The following is an 18,652-nucleotide window of genomic DNA, read 5'->3' on the forward strand; positions in this document are numbered from 1 at the left end:
CCATTTAAGCTTCCACATAATATGCTGTTTAGAAAAACAATTACTCTGTTAAACCAAGAGTTTGTGAACCTTTCATTTAAACCCCTTCTATCTTAAGGATGCAGAAACAAATTCCCAGATGGGAGCTACTTGTTCCAAGGGCATAGAGCTGGTTAGCAGGAGAAGTTTGGTCCAAGGCCTTTTTATCTGATGTATCATTCTCTGGTCCTGAAGGCCAAAGTCACCTTGTCCTATGGCATCCTGACCTGATCCCCTCCCACCCACTCGGGTAGTTGTGTGGCTGCTACAAAACCCAGGAAGAAGCATTTCAGGAAGAGGCCACTCCCCTGTCTACCCAAAATATACATCCAGCTGTGGAATGTTAAATAATGACAGTCTGCTCCTAAGCACGGAATCTAAGAATGTGCGGTGGCATGGTGGAGGGGACACAGCTTGAGTCTCCTCCCCAAAAACTGAAAGGGTGCCTCTATGTATAGGAGCTGATGAGAAAGAAGCCTGGCTGCCACCACTTCCTGTGTAGACACCCCCCAGGCAGTACCATCGACGTAGAGGTGGGCCTCTGTGTGTTTGATGTTGCGCTGTTGCCTGCAATGCAGGTGTAGCGGCCTGAGTCCTCAGGGGCCACATCATGGATCCAAGGGAGCCATTCTGGAAGCATGTGCATCTGTCGAAAGAGAACCATAGCAATGCCCAGCTGGCCAGCTTCTGAGCCAGAAGTGCAGAAGAGGCAAAGTGGGTAGGAAGGAAGGATGCCATACTGGGTCCTAGCTTGGTGGGATCCAGGATGCGGTCTTTGCCCTTCCACTGAATGAGTGGCTTGGGGTCCCCCTGGGCCTCACACCGCAGCAGGGCTGTGTGGCCCCTGGTACACAGTCGTGCGCTCTGGCTCCACCTTGAAGGTGATGAAAAATGATGGGAAGAGACAGCAAGGGATAGGAGTAGTGAGCAAAAGGGCCAATAGGGTACAGGCTGTGACCCCCACCCCGAGACCTGCCAGCCCTGACCCCAGGGCCCTGACATGGTCACACCTGCCACAGTGAGCTGAACATGTGCACGGATCTGGCCCTGTGGCCCGTTGGAGGCAATGCAAGTGTAGTTTCCAGCATCATCTCTGGTCACCCGGGCAAAGTGCAGGGTACCAGCATTGTCAGTCACCCATTCTGGGAGGCTGCTCCCATCTGCAGGGAAAAGGAAGGGACGTATAGGGAGGGGCCACAATTGCAATGCAGTGAAACCCTGTCTCTAAATAAAATATAAAAAAGGGCTGGGCATGTGGCTCAGTAGTTAAGTGCCCCAGCGTGTCAATCCCTGGTATCAAAAAAAAAAAAAAAAAAAAAAAAAAAGTCCAAACTGCTGAGCCAGGTGTTGGAAGTCCCCATAATTTCTTTTTCAATTACCAGTCTCACCTTCTCTTACTGTTTATGCAACGTTCCACTTCTGCCAAATGACTTCTAAGTGGCCTTGTTCTCATCTCACTGCCTGTCACTCCTAACTCTTAGAACCAACCCATTATTCCTGTTCTCTGCTACTATCCCACCCTCCAGCTCATCTGGAGTCCCACATTCTCTGCAGAACCTACAACCCCTACAATAAAATGTGTAAAAATGTTCCCACTGTTGGTGGGAATGTGAAAACTGGTCCAAGGTACAGGGGTGCGTGCCTATAATCTCAGTGACTTGGGAAGCGGAAGCAAGAGGATTAAAAGTACAAGACGAGCCTCAGCAAATAGAGAAGGCCCTAGCAATTTAGTGAGACCCTGTCTCAAAATACAAAATAAAAATAAGTGTTGTGGATGTGGCTCAGCGGCTAAGCACCCCTGGATTCAATCACTGGTACCAAAAAAATTAAATTGCTGGGCACAGTGGCACACACCTATGATCACAGCTATTTGGGAGGCTGAGGCAGGAGGACTGCAAGTTCGAGGTTGGTCTCAGCAACTTAGAGAGGCCTTAAGCACTTAAGCAACTTAGCAAGCTCCTGTCTCAAAATAAAATTAAAAAAGGGCTGTGGATGGGATTCAGTTGTAAGCACACCTGGATTCAATCTTCAGTTGAAAACAAAATAAAAACATGGTCCATCCCTTTAAAAACAATTTGGCAACTCACATCAACTACATTTTTACACATTTTGTAAAAATAAAATATGTAAAAATGTTCACTCCCCCTGTTTTTTTTTTTTTTTTTCTTCAGTACTGGGGATTGAACCATGGCCTTCTCCACTGAGCTACATCACCAGCTCTTTTATTTTGAGACAGGGTCTTGCTAACTTACCCAAGACAGTTTCAAACTTGTGATCCTCCTGCTTCAGCCTCCCAAGTAGCTGGGCTTACCGGTTTTCACCACCACACCCAGCTGTTCATACCCTTTTATACATAATTATTCCATTTCTGGAACTCTTTCCCAAAGGAGGCAGGAGGATCACAAGTTTGAGGATAGTCTAGGCAATTTAGTAAGACCTGGTCTCAAAATAAAAATAAAAAGAGCCATAGATATATTGACAGTGATAGACTACTTGCTTAGCATGTGCAAGGCCCTGGGTTCAATTCCTATTATCATACCCCGGCAAAAAAAAAAAAAAAAGAAAGAAAAGAAAAAGCATATAAAATGACATATAGTCAGGCACAGAGGCACATGCCTGAAATCCCAGCAGGAGGATCACAAATGTGAGGTGAGCCTGGGTAACTAAGGGAGACTCTGTCTCAACATTTTAAAAAAGGCTGGGAACATACATGTCTTAAAGCACCCCTGGGTTCAATCTCCCAGTACTATAAAAATAAGTAAATAAAATTTAAAAACTAAATAAATAAATGACATACAGTTGGGCTGGGGTATAGCTCAGTGGTTAACTGCTTGCCTAGCACACAGGGTCTTGGGTTTGATCCCCAGCACCACACAGATATTTGATTTTTTTAGAAACGAGATACAGTTACTATCTGTATCTCATTTCTAAAATAAGCCACATCTTACTCATCAAGCTTAATAAGTGAAAACTATATATATAATAAAATTGCTGTGTAAAAACAAAAAGAGGCATAGAAAAAGGACACACACCTCAAGAAAATGGATGATGGGATTACCATTTTTTTCTCTCAAAATTTTCTAAAAGGAGCCCACATTACTTATGTCAGAAAGGAAAAAAGAGAACCAGTACTGCAAAAAAAAAAAAAAAAAAAAAAAGGAAAAAAAGAGGACTTTACAGCTCTGTCTCGACTGACCCAGCCACTTGCCTTGAGGCATCTTCTACTTTGTCCATTGCTGCAATGGGGCCCTTTCTGGATCTGGTTTTTTCCTTCCTAACTGGATTATGCATCAGTGCTACATCTCTCGTCTCTCCTCACAGTTCCTGGCGTGGCGTTGGGCACTCAACTGGCTCTCACACACACATGCCTATCAGTGGACTGCCTGGCCTGACCCCGCCCCATGTACACAATACCCACCTGCCCGTACCCACTTAATTGTGGGCTTCTCTCTGCCGGTGGCTGAGCAGGGCACAGTAGCCTCCTTATCAAACTCCATGCACTGCTGTGGCTGGGGTGGTGGCGTGAACTTGAGCTTTTCTGTTTCAATAGAGGGTAGGCAGGTGGGGAAAAGAGGAGAAACAGAGGCAGCTAAAGGCCAGGGCCAGACCCCCTACTCCTTCCCCGTCACTTCCCTACCCAGACGGCCAGGCACTCTCCACACGTCACACATGCTGGCTCACCCAGCACTTGGACACGGGCCTGGGCCTCAATGCTGCCAGCCGGAGTGCTGCTCACACAGCGGTACCACGTCCCGTCATATACCTCCACGCTATTGATGCGCAAGGTCCCGTTCTTAGAGATCTCGAACCTCGAGTCCTACAACACAGTCCAGAGCATGGGAGGTACGGCCCCTGAATCCCACTAACAGCTTCCTGTAGGCAGCCTCAGGGGAAAGAGAACTCTTCGGGTGAGCAGAGACGAAAGCAGCAGAAAGGAACCCCCTCCCACCCCACATCCACCAGCAACCTTCTCATCTCACCTCAGAGATGAGCATCTGGTTCCGGTACCAGATAACCATGGGTTTGGGTGTTGCCTGGGTCAGGCAATGCAAATAGCCGGGTTTGCCCTCCTCCAGCTGGCTGTCTTGGGGCTTCTTCAGCCATGTGGGTACAGCTAGAGGGACAGGGAGGAACAGGGAAGGCTGATTAGCAGGTCTCCAGAGCAAAAGGACACACCCCCAAGAAGTTCTAATATCCCACTGGGCCCTGAGTTCAGAAGCCTGAGGCTTTCTTGGGGGATTACTGCAGCAGTCAGCTTTTAACGAAAGTTCCAGGCCCTTTCCAACATTATCTTAGGTAGTGTCACAATAAACCCACAAGGTAAATATTCTTCTATTTCATTGCTAAGAAAACAGGTTCAAAGAAGTAATGGTGGGGCTGGGGAGATAGCTCAGCTGGTAGAGTGCTTGCCTTGCAAGCACAAGGCCCTGGGTTCAATCCCCAGCACCGCAAAAAAAAAAAAAAAAAAAAAAAAAGTAATGGTGATTTGCTAATACATGATAGAGACAGGATTTAGAATGGTGGTCTATGTAACTTCAAAACCCTGGCTCTGAATGCCTCCGCAATGTGCCAAAGCTCAGTTCTCAGATACCTGTTCTAGTCTAATCATAATAGCTCCCTGAAACGATCTCATCTAATCCACGACCTTCGTACCAAACTTATACCCTGACTCCTGATCTTCCCCCATGAACTTCAGACTTATAATACAGCTGCCTACTGGCGTTTCCAAATGGATACCTCACAGGCATTCAAGCTTCATGTATATAAAAGAGAACATACACGCAGCCACATCGATGCTTACAGCAGCTCAATTCACAATAGCTAGATTGTGGAATGAACCTAGATACCCTTCAATAGACGAATGGATAAAGAAACTATATTATATATACATGATGGAATATTACTCAGCTGTAAAGAAGAATAAAATTATGGCATTTACAGGTAAATGGACGGATCATGCTAAGCAAGATAAGCCAATGCCCCAAAAACCAAAGGCCAAATGTTTTCTCTTATAAGTGGATGCTGATACATAACGGGGGCAGGGGGGTTAAGGGAAGAATGGAGGAACACTGGATTGTATAGAGGGAAATTAGGGGAGGGCAGGGGGCAGGGTAAGAAAGATGGTGAAATGACACAGACATCATTACCCTATGTTCATGATTACATGAATGGTGTGATTCTGTATTGTGTATGAGCAGAGAAATGAAAAGTTGTACTCCATTTATATACAGTGAATCAAAATGCATTCTGCTGTCATGTATAACTAAATAGAATAAAAATAAACAAATAAGTAAAGAAATAAATAAATAAAAGAGAACACATCATTCCTTCCAAAACCTGTGAGACTGTTTGCAATGATAGCTAGCTGTCCACTGTCCTTCCATCTGCTTCATCTCTTCATGATGTGATAGCAACACTGTCCCCACCAAAAGGCACCCTACTTCTTATTCCCTGGAATCTGAATCTGGGTGACCAGTGACTTGCCTTGTTCAACAGAATATAATGGAAGGGCTGCAGTTTCTACTTTTACCCTTTTGGAATCCAACTTCCACATGAGCAAGACTGGCCTAGTCAACTGGAGAAGCCTCTGTCAACTGCCAGACATGTGAACAAGGTCCTCGGGGACTAGCATGCTACCAGTTGGGCTATCAACTGACCACAAACATGTGGGAGCTCAGCTGGCAGCACGTGGAGCTGATGAGCGCCCCTAGGTGGACCCCACCCACAGAATCATAAGCCAATCAACTGGGTTTAGGAGTGGCTTGTTACCCAGCAATGGAAAACTGATACACTTCAATATAAGCTGAAGTCTTCACTAAGTCCTCACAAAGTCTCTACCTCTCTTAACTGCTCTCACAACCTTAACTTGACAACCTTAACTGCTCTCATCATCATTTATTCAACTCAAGTACCACGGGCTATGCTGTCCCTTCAACTCACAAATTCATGTCTGTCTCAGGGTCTATCATATGGCTGGTTCTCTCAAGTACCAACTCAAACGTTATCATCTACCCAAGTCTTCCCTGAAATTCCTCTCATTCCCACCCTGTCACTTACACTGTTAGTTTTTCTTTATAGCTGTACTGCCACTTAAAAATTATATATTTGTTCATTCAACTGCTCTCCTCCTTTCCTTCATCACCCCATTAGAACAAAAGCCCCACAAGGGGAGCAGTGTTTGCTTGGTTCCCGGCTGCGTTTCCATACCAGAAGAGTGCCTAGCACGGAGAAAGCACTCAACGCATCTCTGTTGGAATGAGGGCAGTCCTGGAGCTCACCCTCCCCAAACCTGACCTTCCACCAAGCAGACCTGAACCAGTCCTGCTTGTAGCAGGCACCCTTCTCAAATTCCACAGGCTCCTTTTCAGAAAGTTAGACAGAACACCCAGCATGGCTCAGTCAGTGAATGATCAAGAATCGTAGTTCCCAAACTTGAGCATGCATAAGCATGTGTTAAAGACAACTCTGCAGATGGGAAATAGGGTCCTGAAGTCTGCATTTTTTTTTTTTTTGCAGTCCTGGGGATTGCAAACAGGGTCTTGTGCTTGCAAGGCAAGTACTCTACCAACTGAGTTATATCCCCAGCCCTGCAGTCTGCATTTTTAAAAGAATTCCTAATGCAGAAATGATCCACCGACCCTGGTTAGAGAAGGGCTGACTGCAGCCTGCATCTGTTTGCATGATGCCTGTCAGTGTCCTGAGCACCTGTTACCTGCATGCTGCAGCTTCCCACCTGAACCAGGTACCTGACCATGACAGAGAGCATGTCTTCTGAGATTTCAGTATCACATTGATGGGAATAATCGCATCACAACTTTACATTTACTGAGTCCTTTTTATGTTCAAATCTTTGCAAATTTACCCACTTGGAAAGATTAGTAATGTAAAGGTGAGTGGAAGACGCGGATTGCAAAACAGTTTGCACATGTGTCTTTGGGTATATTATAGTTTGTATTATGTATCCTTTGAAATTACCACAAAGGCTTGCAATGAGGTAGGATATAAATAAATAAATAGATAGATAGATAGATAGTTAGATAGATTCTACTGAACATGGTGATGTATAACCTGACAATCCCAGCCACTTGAAAGGCTGAGGCAGGAGGATTAAAATTTGAGACCAGCCTGGGCAATTTAGTGAGACCCCATCTCAAAATAAAATTTTAAAAAGGATCAGAGATGTAGCTTAGTGGTTGGTAGAGCACTTGCCTAGCATATGTAGGGCCTAGGTTCAATCCCTGTATAACTACCAACTAAATAAATAAATTTCTGTACCTGTTGCAAGGCATATAATAGGCTTTATCATATGTGTTTTTGGTCATATATATTGCTCCCCACCCACGGCCTTTTTTTTTTTTTTTTTCTCCTGGTACTGGGGATTGAATCCAGGGGTGCTTTACCATTGAGCTACATTTCTAGTCCTTTATTTTTTATTTTGAGACAGGGTCTCTCTACATTGCTAACACTAGCCTCACACTTGTGATCCTCCTTCCTCAGCTTTCCAAGTTGCTGGGATTATAGATGTGCACCACTTGCCCCTGGCTCATAAGTAATATATTTATTAAAGAAACTTGTAAAACATAACAAATATGACAAAATAAAATGCAGTGAAAATCACCCATTATTTTGTCCACCATTAATTCCCAAAAAAGAAAAACAAAGATCATTTTATTCACTGCATTTGATCTTTCCAACATCCTTGCAGGGTAGGTAGTGGGTTACTAGACCCATTTTATGGATGAGGTGACTAGGCCTAGCAAGGCAGGTGACATGCTACCCATGGTTATTCTTTTCATTGGAAGTTGAGTGGGACCCAGGTCTCCAGACTCCCAGTCAAGTGCTCTTTCCTCTGCAGCCAAAGGCCCATTTTCTTGTGGGTGCTCTAAGTACTTCCTCTGATGTGCTGTGGCAACTTTTGTGCCTGGCTCTCCACTTTCTCCCAACATCACCTCCCAGCAGGTGACTGACTCCTAAGGGGGCAGGGCCTAGAGCTAAGAGGGCCTTAGTTGAGCACCAAAGAAGGCTTTGTCCATTACACCAGAATCCAAGCCCTCCTAGGACATGGGCTTCCCTCACCTCTCCTCAACCATCAGGGAAAAATGTACTCACTGGCCACAGTGATGTTGACGTCCTGTCGCCGCTGACCAGCCAGGTTGGCCGCATGGCAGGTGTAGACACCTGCATCGCTCTCGGCAGTGATGGCAAACACCAGTTCATGGCCCTTCTGGTAGACCCTGCCATGGGTAGGCAGGCGGACTCCTGCATGCTCCCACCACACACTGGGCTCGGGCAGACCCTGTGGGGGCACGCATGCCACACGCTCCTCACTGCCAGCTGTGAACACCCGGGGCTCAAATGGCAGCATGTCTTCAATTTCTGCAGGGATGTAAGGGGGAGGTGAACGGCCTGCTCACTGAGAATCCTGGGGTACATGATGTTTCCCCCCAGCAAGCCCAGGGCCCCTTCCAGTCACAGGGGAAGCCCTGTAGCCCTCTATCTCACCTCTTACTAGGCCCCCATTCTCTTCCTCCCTTTGCCCTCCAGACTGCTAGATGAGTGAAAAGAGAAGCCTAAATCTCTATGTGTCCCTGCAGCACCAGGGACCCACCTGCCAGGTGGAGCTTGGCCTCCAGGATGACGGGTGGACCCCTCTGTCCCTGGCCGATGCAGCGGTAGATTCCTGCATTGCGCGGCCGGACCTGGGTCAGCAGCAGGGACCCGTTGGCAAACACCGTGGCTCTGCGGAGATGCGGGGGACTGCAGAGGGGTGAGAGTGCTATTTGTTTTTTTTGTTTTGTTTTGTTGTAGTTGTAGATGGACAGCATGCCTTTACTTTATTTGTTTCATTTTTATGTGGTGCTAAGGATAGAACCCAGTGCCTCACACTTTCTAGGCAAGTGCTCTGCCGCTGAGTTACAGTCCCAGCCTGAGAGAGTGCTATTTGAAAGAAGAGGCCCATAGGCCTCCTTCTGGAAGGGCATACAATAGAATTCCATCCTGCAGAGGTCAGGAACTTCCCCAGGTCTAAAGCCAGGCCCTGAGCCTCTGAGTCCGGGGAGTCACACCCTTAAGGACCATGGTCATGCCTGACACTGTGAAGGTGCTGTCTGCTTTCCTAGAACCTGGGCAAGGAGCAGAAGTCCAACAGAGGAACTGGAAGCCCCTAGCACCCCTGGAGGTATATGCCTTCTCCAGAAAGTGTGTGGCGTGTGTGGTGTGGGGTGTGTGTGTGTGTATTGCCATCTTGGACCTTTCTATTCAGACTCTGACCACATGGTTCTCCTGTGTCCCTCCCACCCCTGGATCTCTAACTCTCTCTCTCATCCCAGAAGACCCATGGGGAAAGGCTGGAGGGGAAAGAAGAGCCATCCCCAGCTCATAGAATACCTTTGTATGAAAAGGAAAAGGCCCTTCCCAGAGACTCTTCCCTTTGTTGGACTCATTTTGTAAAAACAAAACATTCTACTGCCATCTGCTGGAAATGTGAAATAATACATGTACAAATCCATGATGTCTGCTATTTGCACTAAATCTGCATCTCCTCTGGAGAGCACACATGTGCAGTACACAACCTGTTGCATAGTACTGGAAGGCTCTCAACCAGATGTCTTACCGACTGCGGTTGGTGATGAGAGTATCATCCTCAAAGACCCACTGCAGGTTTGGGGGTGGCTGGGCTGAGAACTGACAATGGAACATGGCCTCCTCGTTCCTCGCCACTACCACATTCTGGGGTGCCAGCACCACCCTGGCAAAGCTTTCATCTGCAGTGGGGTGGAAGTGCAGCAAGGTCAGCAGGCAGGGTGGTGAGCCCCTTCCCATCTTGGCCTCACCTCCTCCATCCCCAACCCAGGCTCACCTGCAATGCTCAAGGAGAAGTTCTGGCTGCTGCAGGCCTGGCCAAAGGCATTGTGAGCACAGCAGGAGTAGAGGCCACTATGATCAGGACTGGCCGGTCGAAGGGTCAGATTCCGCTCCTTGCTGCTGACTGTGTGGTTGCTCTGACTGTCAGAGAGGGGGATCCCATCTCGGAACCATTGGTAGGTGGGCCTGTGGGGCAGAGGAGGTCAGCAGCAAGGAGGAAGGGGTACTCAGAGGAGAGAACAGAGAGACCCCTCAGTTTACAAGCGGAGAAACTGAGACCTGAGGAGGGGAAGTGCACAAAGGCACACATCAATTCAGGAACAGAGTCAGATTGAGATTCTGGATCTCTCAGTTCCCAGAATCTAGACTCACTCCACCCAGTGTTGGCCCTCCTCAGGTCCCCAGGGGTTGGCGTGGAGCGACAAAGGAGAGGTAAAGAGCACTGAGATCAGGGGAGCAAGGTCCAACTGCAGAGGCTAGGACTGGGAGGGACACCCTGCTTGTCTAGAACAACCCTCTCTCATCCACCCTCCTTGGCTCCTTACCGAGGATGCCCGTCAATGTGACAACGAAGCGTGACCTGGGTCTGTGGCTGGATCTCAGCTTCTGAGGCTGGATGCTTCAGGACCACAGGACCCGTCTCAATCCCTGTAGCAGAGGCCACAGTGGCAGTGAGGGCAGAGCAGCAGCAGAGGAGAAGCAAGACACTCAGGAAACCACTGAATTATGAGGCTCTGGAGCTACAGGCATCAGATACAGTGACCACTCAGGCCCTGTCTGGCCAAGCCTGAAATGTGGCAGAAGGCTTCACTGCCCCTCCCGCAGCAGAAGATAAACGGGCCCAGGACTTGAAGGGGAAAAAATTACTTTTGGAAAAAATGAGACTTCTCAGTAGAGTGTGTGCTTAGCATATGTGAGGCCCTGGGTTCAATCCCCAGCAACAGAGAGAGAGAGAGAGAGAGAGAGAAATAGACTGACTTCTAACTTTCTCTTATCCACATAAGCAGAAAGAACTGACCACAACTGCACTGTCTTCCCCTTTCAATGGGCAATGAGAGAAGTTCAGCAAAGGTAGTGTTCCCCAGAGCTCAAAAGTGAAGGATCTGATCAGGGTCCCAGGCACAATCCCCTAGGTTCTCACATTTGATGTTGAAGGAGGCATTGGCACTTCGGGCTTCCTCTCCAGTGATGTTATCCCGAGCCACACACTGGAAGGCGCCAGAGTCCTGCAGCCGGTCCACAGCTGCAAAGCTCAGGCTGCTTCCCTGGGCATAACGCCGTTCAGTGTCTTGGACTGGGGCCCCATTAAGCAGCCAGTACACATGCACTGGGCCCGGGGCCTCGACTTCACAGCGGAGTAGTGCTCGGCGCCCCTGCAGTGCATCCTGGGAGGATGGCTCCTTGATGAAAACAATGGCTGCTTGGATACCTGCAGATGGAAACACAGAAGAGGCAGGATCAGGAGCTGCAGCCTCTGTCTGAACACAGCCCACCTTGTATACAGGAGGAACGGGGCCGTGTACACAAGAGGTTTCCAGTAAGTACAGGGGTGAAGAATCACATTGCCACAATTGCCAAGGACCCACTGAGGAACTTAAGCTGCTGGGTGCTCTGCAGGATATAAAGATGGGGCCTTCCCTTATAACACCTGCAGGACCAGATCCTAGGAGGTCCAGAGGCCCAGGTGCCAGGTTAGAAGCAGGGCAAAACAGCAGGCAACCTGGACCCGACCCCATCCAGATCAAGACACCAAGCAAAGTTAAATCCTGGGAAGATTTAACACACCCACTGAGGGTACTGGTAGCAGTAACCAGGGGACAGAGAAGCTTTGAAGCCCACCCAAAGATGCTTAGCTCCCAATATTCCCCAGGGGCTTCCCCATCACTGGGAAAGTCAATATTCTCTAAAAACCTGGGCTATCGCCAAAGACATGGCGAGGTCCCCCTTGGGTCCTGTGTGCTATCCCCAAGAATCCAGTTTGCAGCCAGGCCAGTTTTCTTGTGAGTCAAGTGGTACCACGTTTTCTCCTGAAGTCATTCCCCCTCCAGCACCACCACTGTTCAGCTCTGGCCAGAGTTGAGGGACCAACCAGGGACAAGAGGGCCCCTGCAACCAAAGGTGGAACTGCAGCCAGTGGGAACAAAGGAAAGAGAGAGAAGCCTACACTGAGCACAGATGGGTTAAGAAGGCGGAGGGCAGGGCTGGGCAGGTGGATGGCTGGTTACAATGGCAGCAGGAATAACACCTTGGGCTTTGTTCCTGGCCCACGTGGGCGCCTTGCAGAGGCCTGAAACTGCTGGGCCTTGAACACGGAAGAGGATTCTCCCACTGCCCAGAAGAAGTAGGCTCTGCCCTTGACCAAACTAGGTCATACAAGGACAGGGAGACTCACAGGGTCTAAAACCAATGGAGACTAATCTGGGCCTACATCCCTGGAAGTGGGGTTTGGTTTTTTAAGGCATGAAAATCAGTCTTCTCACAAAGTCAGTGTCAAGACAAGACCAGGGCTGGGTCCAGATGAGGGACTGCCCTGGTGTTGGTCCATTTGCCAACCTGCCAGCCCACACCTCCCAATGCAAAACATCTGTGGAGCTGGAAGCAGCCCAGAGCACCCCTATTACTTCTGGATGGAGCACTGTGGTTCTCTGGGTGAGACAATTCACTAGGCTGGGCCATCCCACCCATGGTGCGAGTTAACAAATCTGCCTCCAGGCACTGCCGAGCACCCCTAATCACCATGCCAATCCAAATACACCCCTACACATTTCCAAATGCTGCACAGGGATATGGCCCTACTCCTGCCTTGTGTTTTGGTACAACCTCTTTATACTATGGATGGGTAAACCCAGGAGCAGAAATGCAAAAGATATGCCCAAGATCAGATGGCTCATGTATGGCAAAGCCAGGACTGCAACTCAAAGAAGCCAACTCCTAGCTCCACATTCTCCCTAGCCCCACCCTGGAAGTATCTGATCCTACAATGGAGAGTCAGTCACCTTCCCCACAGTCAGCAAGAGGTAGACGTGCCTCTCACAGACAACACCAGGCTCACAAAGGCAACCTGAGAACACTGGATGAACTGAAATAACCTGGAGGCAATGTGGGGCAAGACCTGGCATCTGGAATACTTCCTGACCACCTCTCATGACACACACAGGCAGACTCAGGCTACCAGTGAGTCTCTATAAAAATGACTCACCAAAATCTTGGGCTAAGATGCTTATCAAAAATTAGAGAGATGACCTGCTTTCAAAGTGTGGGTGAACCCCACTTACCCACTCAGTTTCTGCAGACATGGTGGGAAGCCATAAGCCTCGTTCACACAAAGGGATGGTTAAGGGTTTGGATTCAGGCAGGTTGGGCTCAAATCCTGTCACAATTAGTATGTCTGACCTTGGGCAAGTGACAGACTGTTGGTGCCTCAGCTTCCTCTGCCTCGTTCACGAGGGTGTCACAGGTTCTCAGTGCAGTAACGTGTGAAGTGCCCTGGCCAGAGTTCACCTTCAGTAAATGGTAGCTACTGTTAAAAATCCCATGATCGCCCTTCCTGCTCAAGGATTTGAATTCTAAGAGCATTAGAAAGCTCCCCTCTTGCCAAGGCCCAGGACCATGACCAGAGCCTGGAGAGGAGAGAACCACCACAGTAGAGGAGAGGTCTAAAGGAAACAACCAGGTGGTAGGTGGGATGGGGGAACAGGGCCCTGGGGGTACAAGAACCATAAAACACTTGCCACAGAAACCCAAGTTGGAAGAGGAGCCAGCGTAACTCAGAGGGACCCCAGCTCAGCTCAGCTCAGCCCTAGCCACCCCCACCTCCGCCTCCAGCATCCATCCTGGGGCCTGGGCTGGGCTGCTCCATGGCTGTGGTGAGAGATGCTGCATTCCCAGACTGCCACTCAGAGCCCCCTGCGCCCCCACGACAGCGCCTGGGAAACATCAAAGCCAGCCCCGCGGGGGCCTCTGTCCTGACGTCAGCTCACAGCAGGTCCTGGTTAGTGCTTGGCTGGGGCAGACTTAGATGTTTCAAAAGGCAGGGAGAGCAGCCTCCGGGCTTCTCCCAGTCCCTGCTGTGAGCAACTCAGCCATGAGGCCCCCCATTCAGGAGGCTGGCCTGGTGCTGTGGCACCCATCTTTGCTCAGAAGACAATCTGAATGTGCCCAGCCTGGCCATGTGCGTGGCTTACAGGAAACAGGGTCGTTGCTCTGTTGTGGGGAAATAAGGCTCAGAGGCAGCTGGAAGCCCCTGGCAACAATGGCAGACCTCAGGAAAGAAGGGCTGGAGCATAAGAAGTCTTGAGACATCTTCTTGATGCTGATGAAAGAAGGGGAGGAGAGCAAAGACAAGTTTTTGAGTGAGAGGCAATATCTGCTTCAAGGTGGCACATTCCTGCCCCTTCTTCCTAATTTGAGGATGCCCTGGGGCTGTGGCCTGGAAGCATGCTGGTTTTGGACCTCCAAAGCTGCCCCTGCTCTCATCTCTCCCAGCTGAGCCTCAGCACATCAACATCGCCCCTACCACACACGTGCCCTCAAGGAGTCCCTGGAGGCGGCCTGTTCAATGTTGAGCCCTGCCCCTGCTCCACCCTAGCAACACCACCTCATGTGACCTCCCTGTACCTTTCTCCATGCTATGAAATGCGGACACCAGGCCTACCTACCAGGCATTTCCCAGGTAGGAGCTTGCCCCACAGTGGACCCCAGAAGTCCCTTGGCAACGACAGGCAGATGTAACCATCTGTCCACACCAGCACCCACCCCAACAAGCTGGATCTGTGAATATCCAATAGCCATGTTCTTGGTTCCCTAACAGCTATTCATCTGCAGACACTTGCCCTGCTTAGGCCTTCAGCCCCAGCTCCATAAGAAAGGGCCAGTGGGCAGCAGACCAACTCCCCCAGCAAGCATCTGGTCTGGTGCCCATCCTCCTGGTTGTTTTCTGGGCTCCAGGCCCAGCAAACCCATGTATATTCAAGTATGTGCACACACATGTGTAAACAAGATTGCTATGGGGAGTAGTGAGAAGCAGGAAGTTTCTCCTAAGTGCTCTGAGTAATTTTGGCTACTTTAGTCCAAGTACCCATCTCAACTACCCAGCTCTAAAGGACTAGTCCTCCTGGCCTAAGAGAACCATCCCCAAGGACCTGTGCAGTCCCTAGAGCCACCAGACATGACTACCTCCTCTCCTTATTGAAGAAAATTCCGGCAGATGCCTCAGGACCGGGCTGAGACACAAAGATCTTGGTTAGTAAGGACCTTCAGGCTGCCAGCCCCAAAGTCCTCCAGGGGTTATGCTCCAGAAAGGCACAGGTACCTCATGTGGTGATGTGTATGTGATGGTCTGAGTGACTGTGACTGTAACACCCCTACACCCACAGCACACCAAAGACTCAGTTGCTGGCTCCAGGACCCAGGTCCCTGTGGTGTACATCCTGAATTCTAGGTGGCCCCTAGAGCCCACCAAAGTGGTTCCTGTTTGGGTACAAACAGACCCAAGGGAGAGCAGCACCAGGGTACAGGCCCTCAGGCTCCCTGATCCACGAGAAGACCATTGTCCTCACTGGACTCCACCATCTAGAAACTTCATTTTTCCATATTTTTATTGGTGTATTATAATTAATATTTAATAGTAGAACTTGTTAGATATTCTTACATGTATACTATGCATACAAACAATATAATTTGAACAATATCATTCCCTATTATTTCCCTTTTCCCTCCCCTCTGCTCTACTCCTGGTCCCTTTCTTGCCCTGCCCTCCCTTTGATTCTCAAGAGAAATTTAAGGTTCCAAGTGAGAAGCGCTAGAGCACCAGGGTGTCTCCCCAGATACTCACGGGCTGATCAACTCTCCTCCCCAAGGGGCTGCCATGCTTCTGGCTCTTAGCTGCCATGCTTCTGACTGCTCTTGAGCCACAAGGAAGGTCCATGACCCACGGACATTAGTAATTAGTAATTATAAATCTTAGTTGCTGCAGGAATAAGTCATATGGATGAATAGTAAGCTCAGTCACCACCCAGTTCACCCAGGTTAGCAGAATCACGAAATACTGCAGGGTGTTTGTGATTCTGGGGATTGGAATGTACTTCCTAACTACCACCAGTACACTGTATGCGGTTTTAGCATCAGCAACCCAGACTGTTTGATGACAAGTCCACAACGAGAACTTAAGGGTTCAGAGGTCTGCGAAGACGGTCCACAACTGACTCAGAGACCTAATGTGTGGCAGGACACAAAATTCCATCCTTCCTGTCTTCCTGGGGTCTACAAAAGACAACAAGTTCACCAACGAGAGCCCCACTGCCCCGCAAAATACATTCCAGACCTTGCTCTGAGCAGGGCAGGAGAGAGGAAAGTGAAAGACCCTACTGAGTTTCCTTTTTCTTTTGCGGGGGGTGGGGTACCAGGGATTGAATTCAGGGGCACTTGACCACTAAGCCACATCCCCAGCCCTTTTTTGTATTTTATTTAGAGACAGGGTCTCACTGAGTTGTTTAGCACCTCATTTTTGCTGAGGCTGACTTTGAACTTGCAATCCTTCTGCCTCAGCTTCCCAAGCTGCTGGGATTACAAGCATGTGCCACTGAGCCTGGCTGCTGAGTTTTCTTGTCCTAGGATTTAACTGTCAAATCTGGAGAGGTTCCCACATCCAGATTAGAGAACAGACCAAGATCACTGGGGACTGAGGCGGAAACAACTTAGCAGGCCTGTTCTTCCACCTTGGACTAAACCACAACTCAGACCTGCCTGTCCTACTCCTGAGAGGTCCTGGAATAAGGAGATCAACCTCCAATGGCAGGAGGAGGACCATCACGTGGCACTCAAGATCAGGGGTTGTAAAACACCAGTCAGAGAAATGGCTTAAGGTACTCCCCAGTCAGGAGCCACTCCACCAGTCCTGGGAACCTGCTGAGACTGGGAGGGTTGAACTTGGTACACTGTGTTTCATTCACCTTTAGTGACCCTTAAGTGGCTGTGGTGTCTCCAAGCTATGATGTTATTCTCGTGTCCAAGGAGACACCATACCAACCACAGGGACATGGTGTGATTAGGTGAAAGGACTCCAGGGAGACTGGGTTCAAGTCCTGAGAAGCCACTAACAAATACAATGACCCTGACCAATTAATACCCTCCCCTCCCAGGCAGTCTGATTATTAAAGAAAAATTAAAGAAATTAGAGCATCAGCCTGGACAGGCATCAAGACTTAACACTGCATTAGCTGCAATGATGCTGGCAGGCAGTTGCAGACCCAAAGTCATCCCCCACCCCAACCTCCAGCTGCACAGCAAGCACTTGCTTGGCAAATGTAGGGCCTGGCCTGGGAGGGATTATGAGTAACCTCCTTTATGCGGCAGGTGTACAGGGTCAGTAGGGGGCTGCAAATGGGGATCTGGCATCCTTCAGCCTCCCCACTTCCACTTTGCAGCTCAACCTCCCCAGGGGATCTTGCCTCTGCCTTCTATTGCCCCTGTGGCCTGGGCCACACTCCTGTACCCAAAGCTCACTGCCTTCAACATCCCTGCCTCTGCTGGGAATGAGGTTTTATCCCCAACACTACATTTGAAGGGAGAACAGACGTTTGTGCATAGGGTGACACGCCTGTGCCCTTTATGATACCTGGGCTATGAGCAAGTATAGGGAAATAAAGCCACTCACACATCCATCTGACCTAAAATCTTGTCCTACATCTATCTTTATCTTTTGTGGCCAACTTAATTTTGTCTTTGGGCTTTGGTTTCCTCATCAGGAAGATGGCAGGCTTGAAACAGATTTTTGTTTTATTTTTGAGATGGGGCTCATTATGTAGCCCAAGTTGACCTTGAACTACAGGCTCAAGCATTCTCCTGCCTCAGCCTCCAGGCTAGTTGAGACTTATAGGCACAGCTTGAAACAGATTTTAGAAATTCTTTTAGAGTCCACAGGTTCCTATGATATTCAAATGAAATACAGTAAGTTACTGACACACTGTAGTCTGCCTATTATTCAGGAAAGTTGAAGACCACAAGATGTTCCAGGGAACTGACACCTCTGATTAAAATGTCCTAGGACTAAAAAGATCCCTTCCAAAAGTGAATGTGAAGAGGGAGAAGGCATGGAACAGAACTGCCAGGAGAACCATGCCTGGGGACAAATCCATTCTCAGCCTCCAAAAGCTAAACAGCAGCTGGCTGTCTCCTGAAGACACCAGTGAGGGACCTGGGGAAACAGCATTAATCCATGGAAAGTGACAAGGCTGCTGAACTTGAGATTGAGAAATGAGCCATGATCTCTCAGTCCCAGGAAGACAGTGGTACTCAGCCGGTGCATTCAGGGACCCAAAGTGGACAGAGTCCTGCCCCTCAGTCACTCAGAAGATGGAAAGGGACTTCCTGCAGGCTCTGTAGTCATTCACTGAAGGCGTCCACCTGGGTAAGCCCAAGTGTAGTCTCTGACTCCCAAGTGCAGTGGGGAAGGGTCCTGGGGTGTGCAGGATCTTCAGAATCTTAGTGAGTCAGCTTTAGGCAAACTAAAAGTTAGCCCAGGGCCCACCACCTCTGAACTGGCTGGACTGGATCTTAGTTTGATTCATTTTCAAAACAGGCTAAGAAAACTCTGAGAGACTCTTTTTTTGGTGGTACTGGGGACTGAACCTAGGGCCTTATGCATGCTAGGAACTATATCCCCAGCCACTAACAGACTCCATTCTATGAGTTCTTTTTGCCCATCTCTGCCTTATGTCTGAGAGGCTCATGACCCGGCAGATCACACAGACTGACCTAGCCAGAGTGGCCA

General features: G+C 49.0%; 1 protein-coding gene across 1 annotated transcript in view; it reads right to left on the reverse strand.

Moving 5' to 3' along the window:
* Ptk7 (protein tyrosine kinase 7 (inactive)) overlaps positions 1-18,652 on the reverse strand; it is a 62,914-nt gene that overhangs the window by 11,429 nt on the left and 32,833 nt on the right. Inside the window, 15 exon segments of the mRNA XM_047559732.1 lie at positions 539-577; positions 580-636; positions 639-658; positions 752-861; positions 863-909; positions 1,029-1,178; positions 3,437-3,556; positions 3,700-3,835; positions 3,999-4,132; positions 8,128-8,394; positions 8,627-8,775; positions 9,632-9,782; positions 9,878-10,068; positions 10,428-10,530; positions 11,024-11,311. Coding sequence (XP_047415688.1) covers positions 539-577; positions 580-636; positions 639-658; positions 752-861; positions 863-909; positions 1,029-1,178; positions 3,437-3,556; positions 3,700-3,835; positions 3,999-4,132; positions 8,128-8,394; positions 8,627-8,775; positions 9,632-9,782; positions 9,878-10,068; positions 10,428-10,530; positions 11,024-11,311 — 1,962 coding nt within the window.

The sequence above is a fragment of the Sciurus carolinensis genome, chromosome 7, assembly GCF_902686445.1.
Source record: "Sciurus carolinensis chromosome 7, mSciCar1.2, whole genome shotgun sequence".
NCBI classification, from domain to species: Eukaryota; Metazoa; Chordata; class Mammalia; order Rodentia; family Sciuridae; genus Sciurus; species Sciurus carolinensis.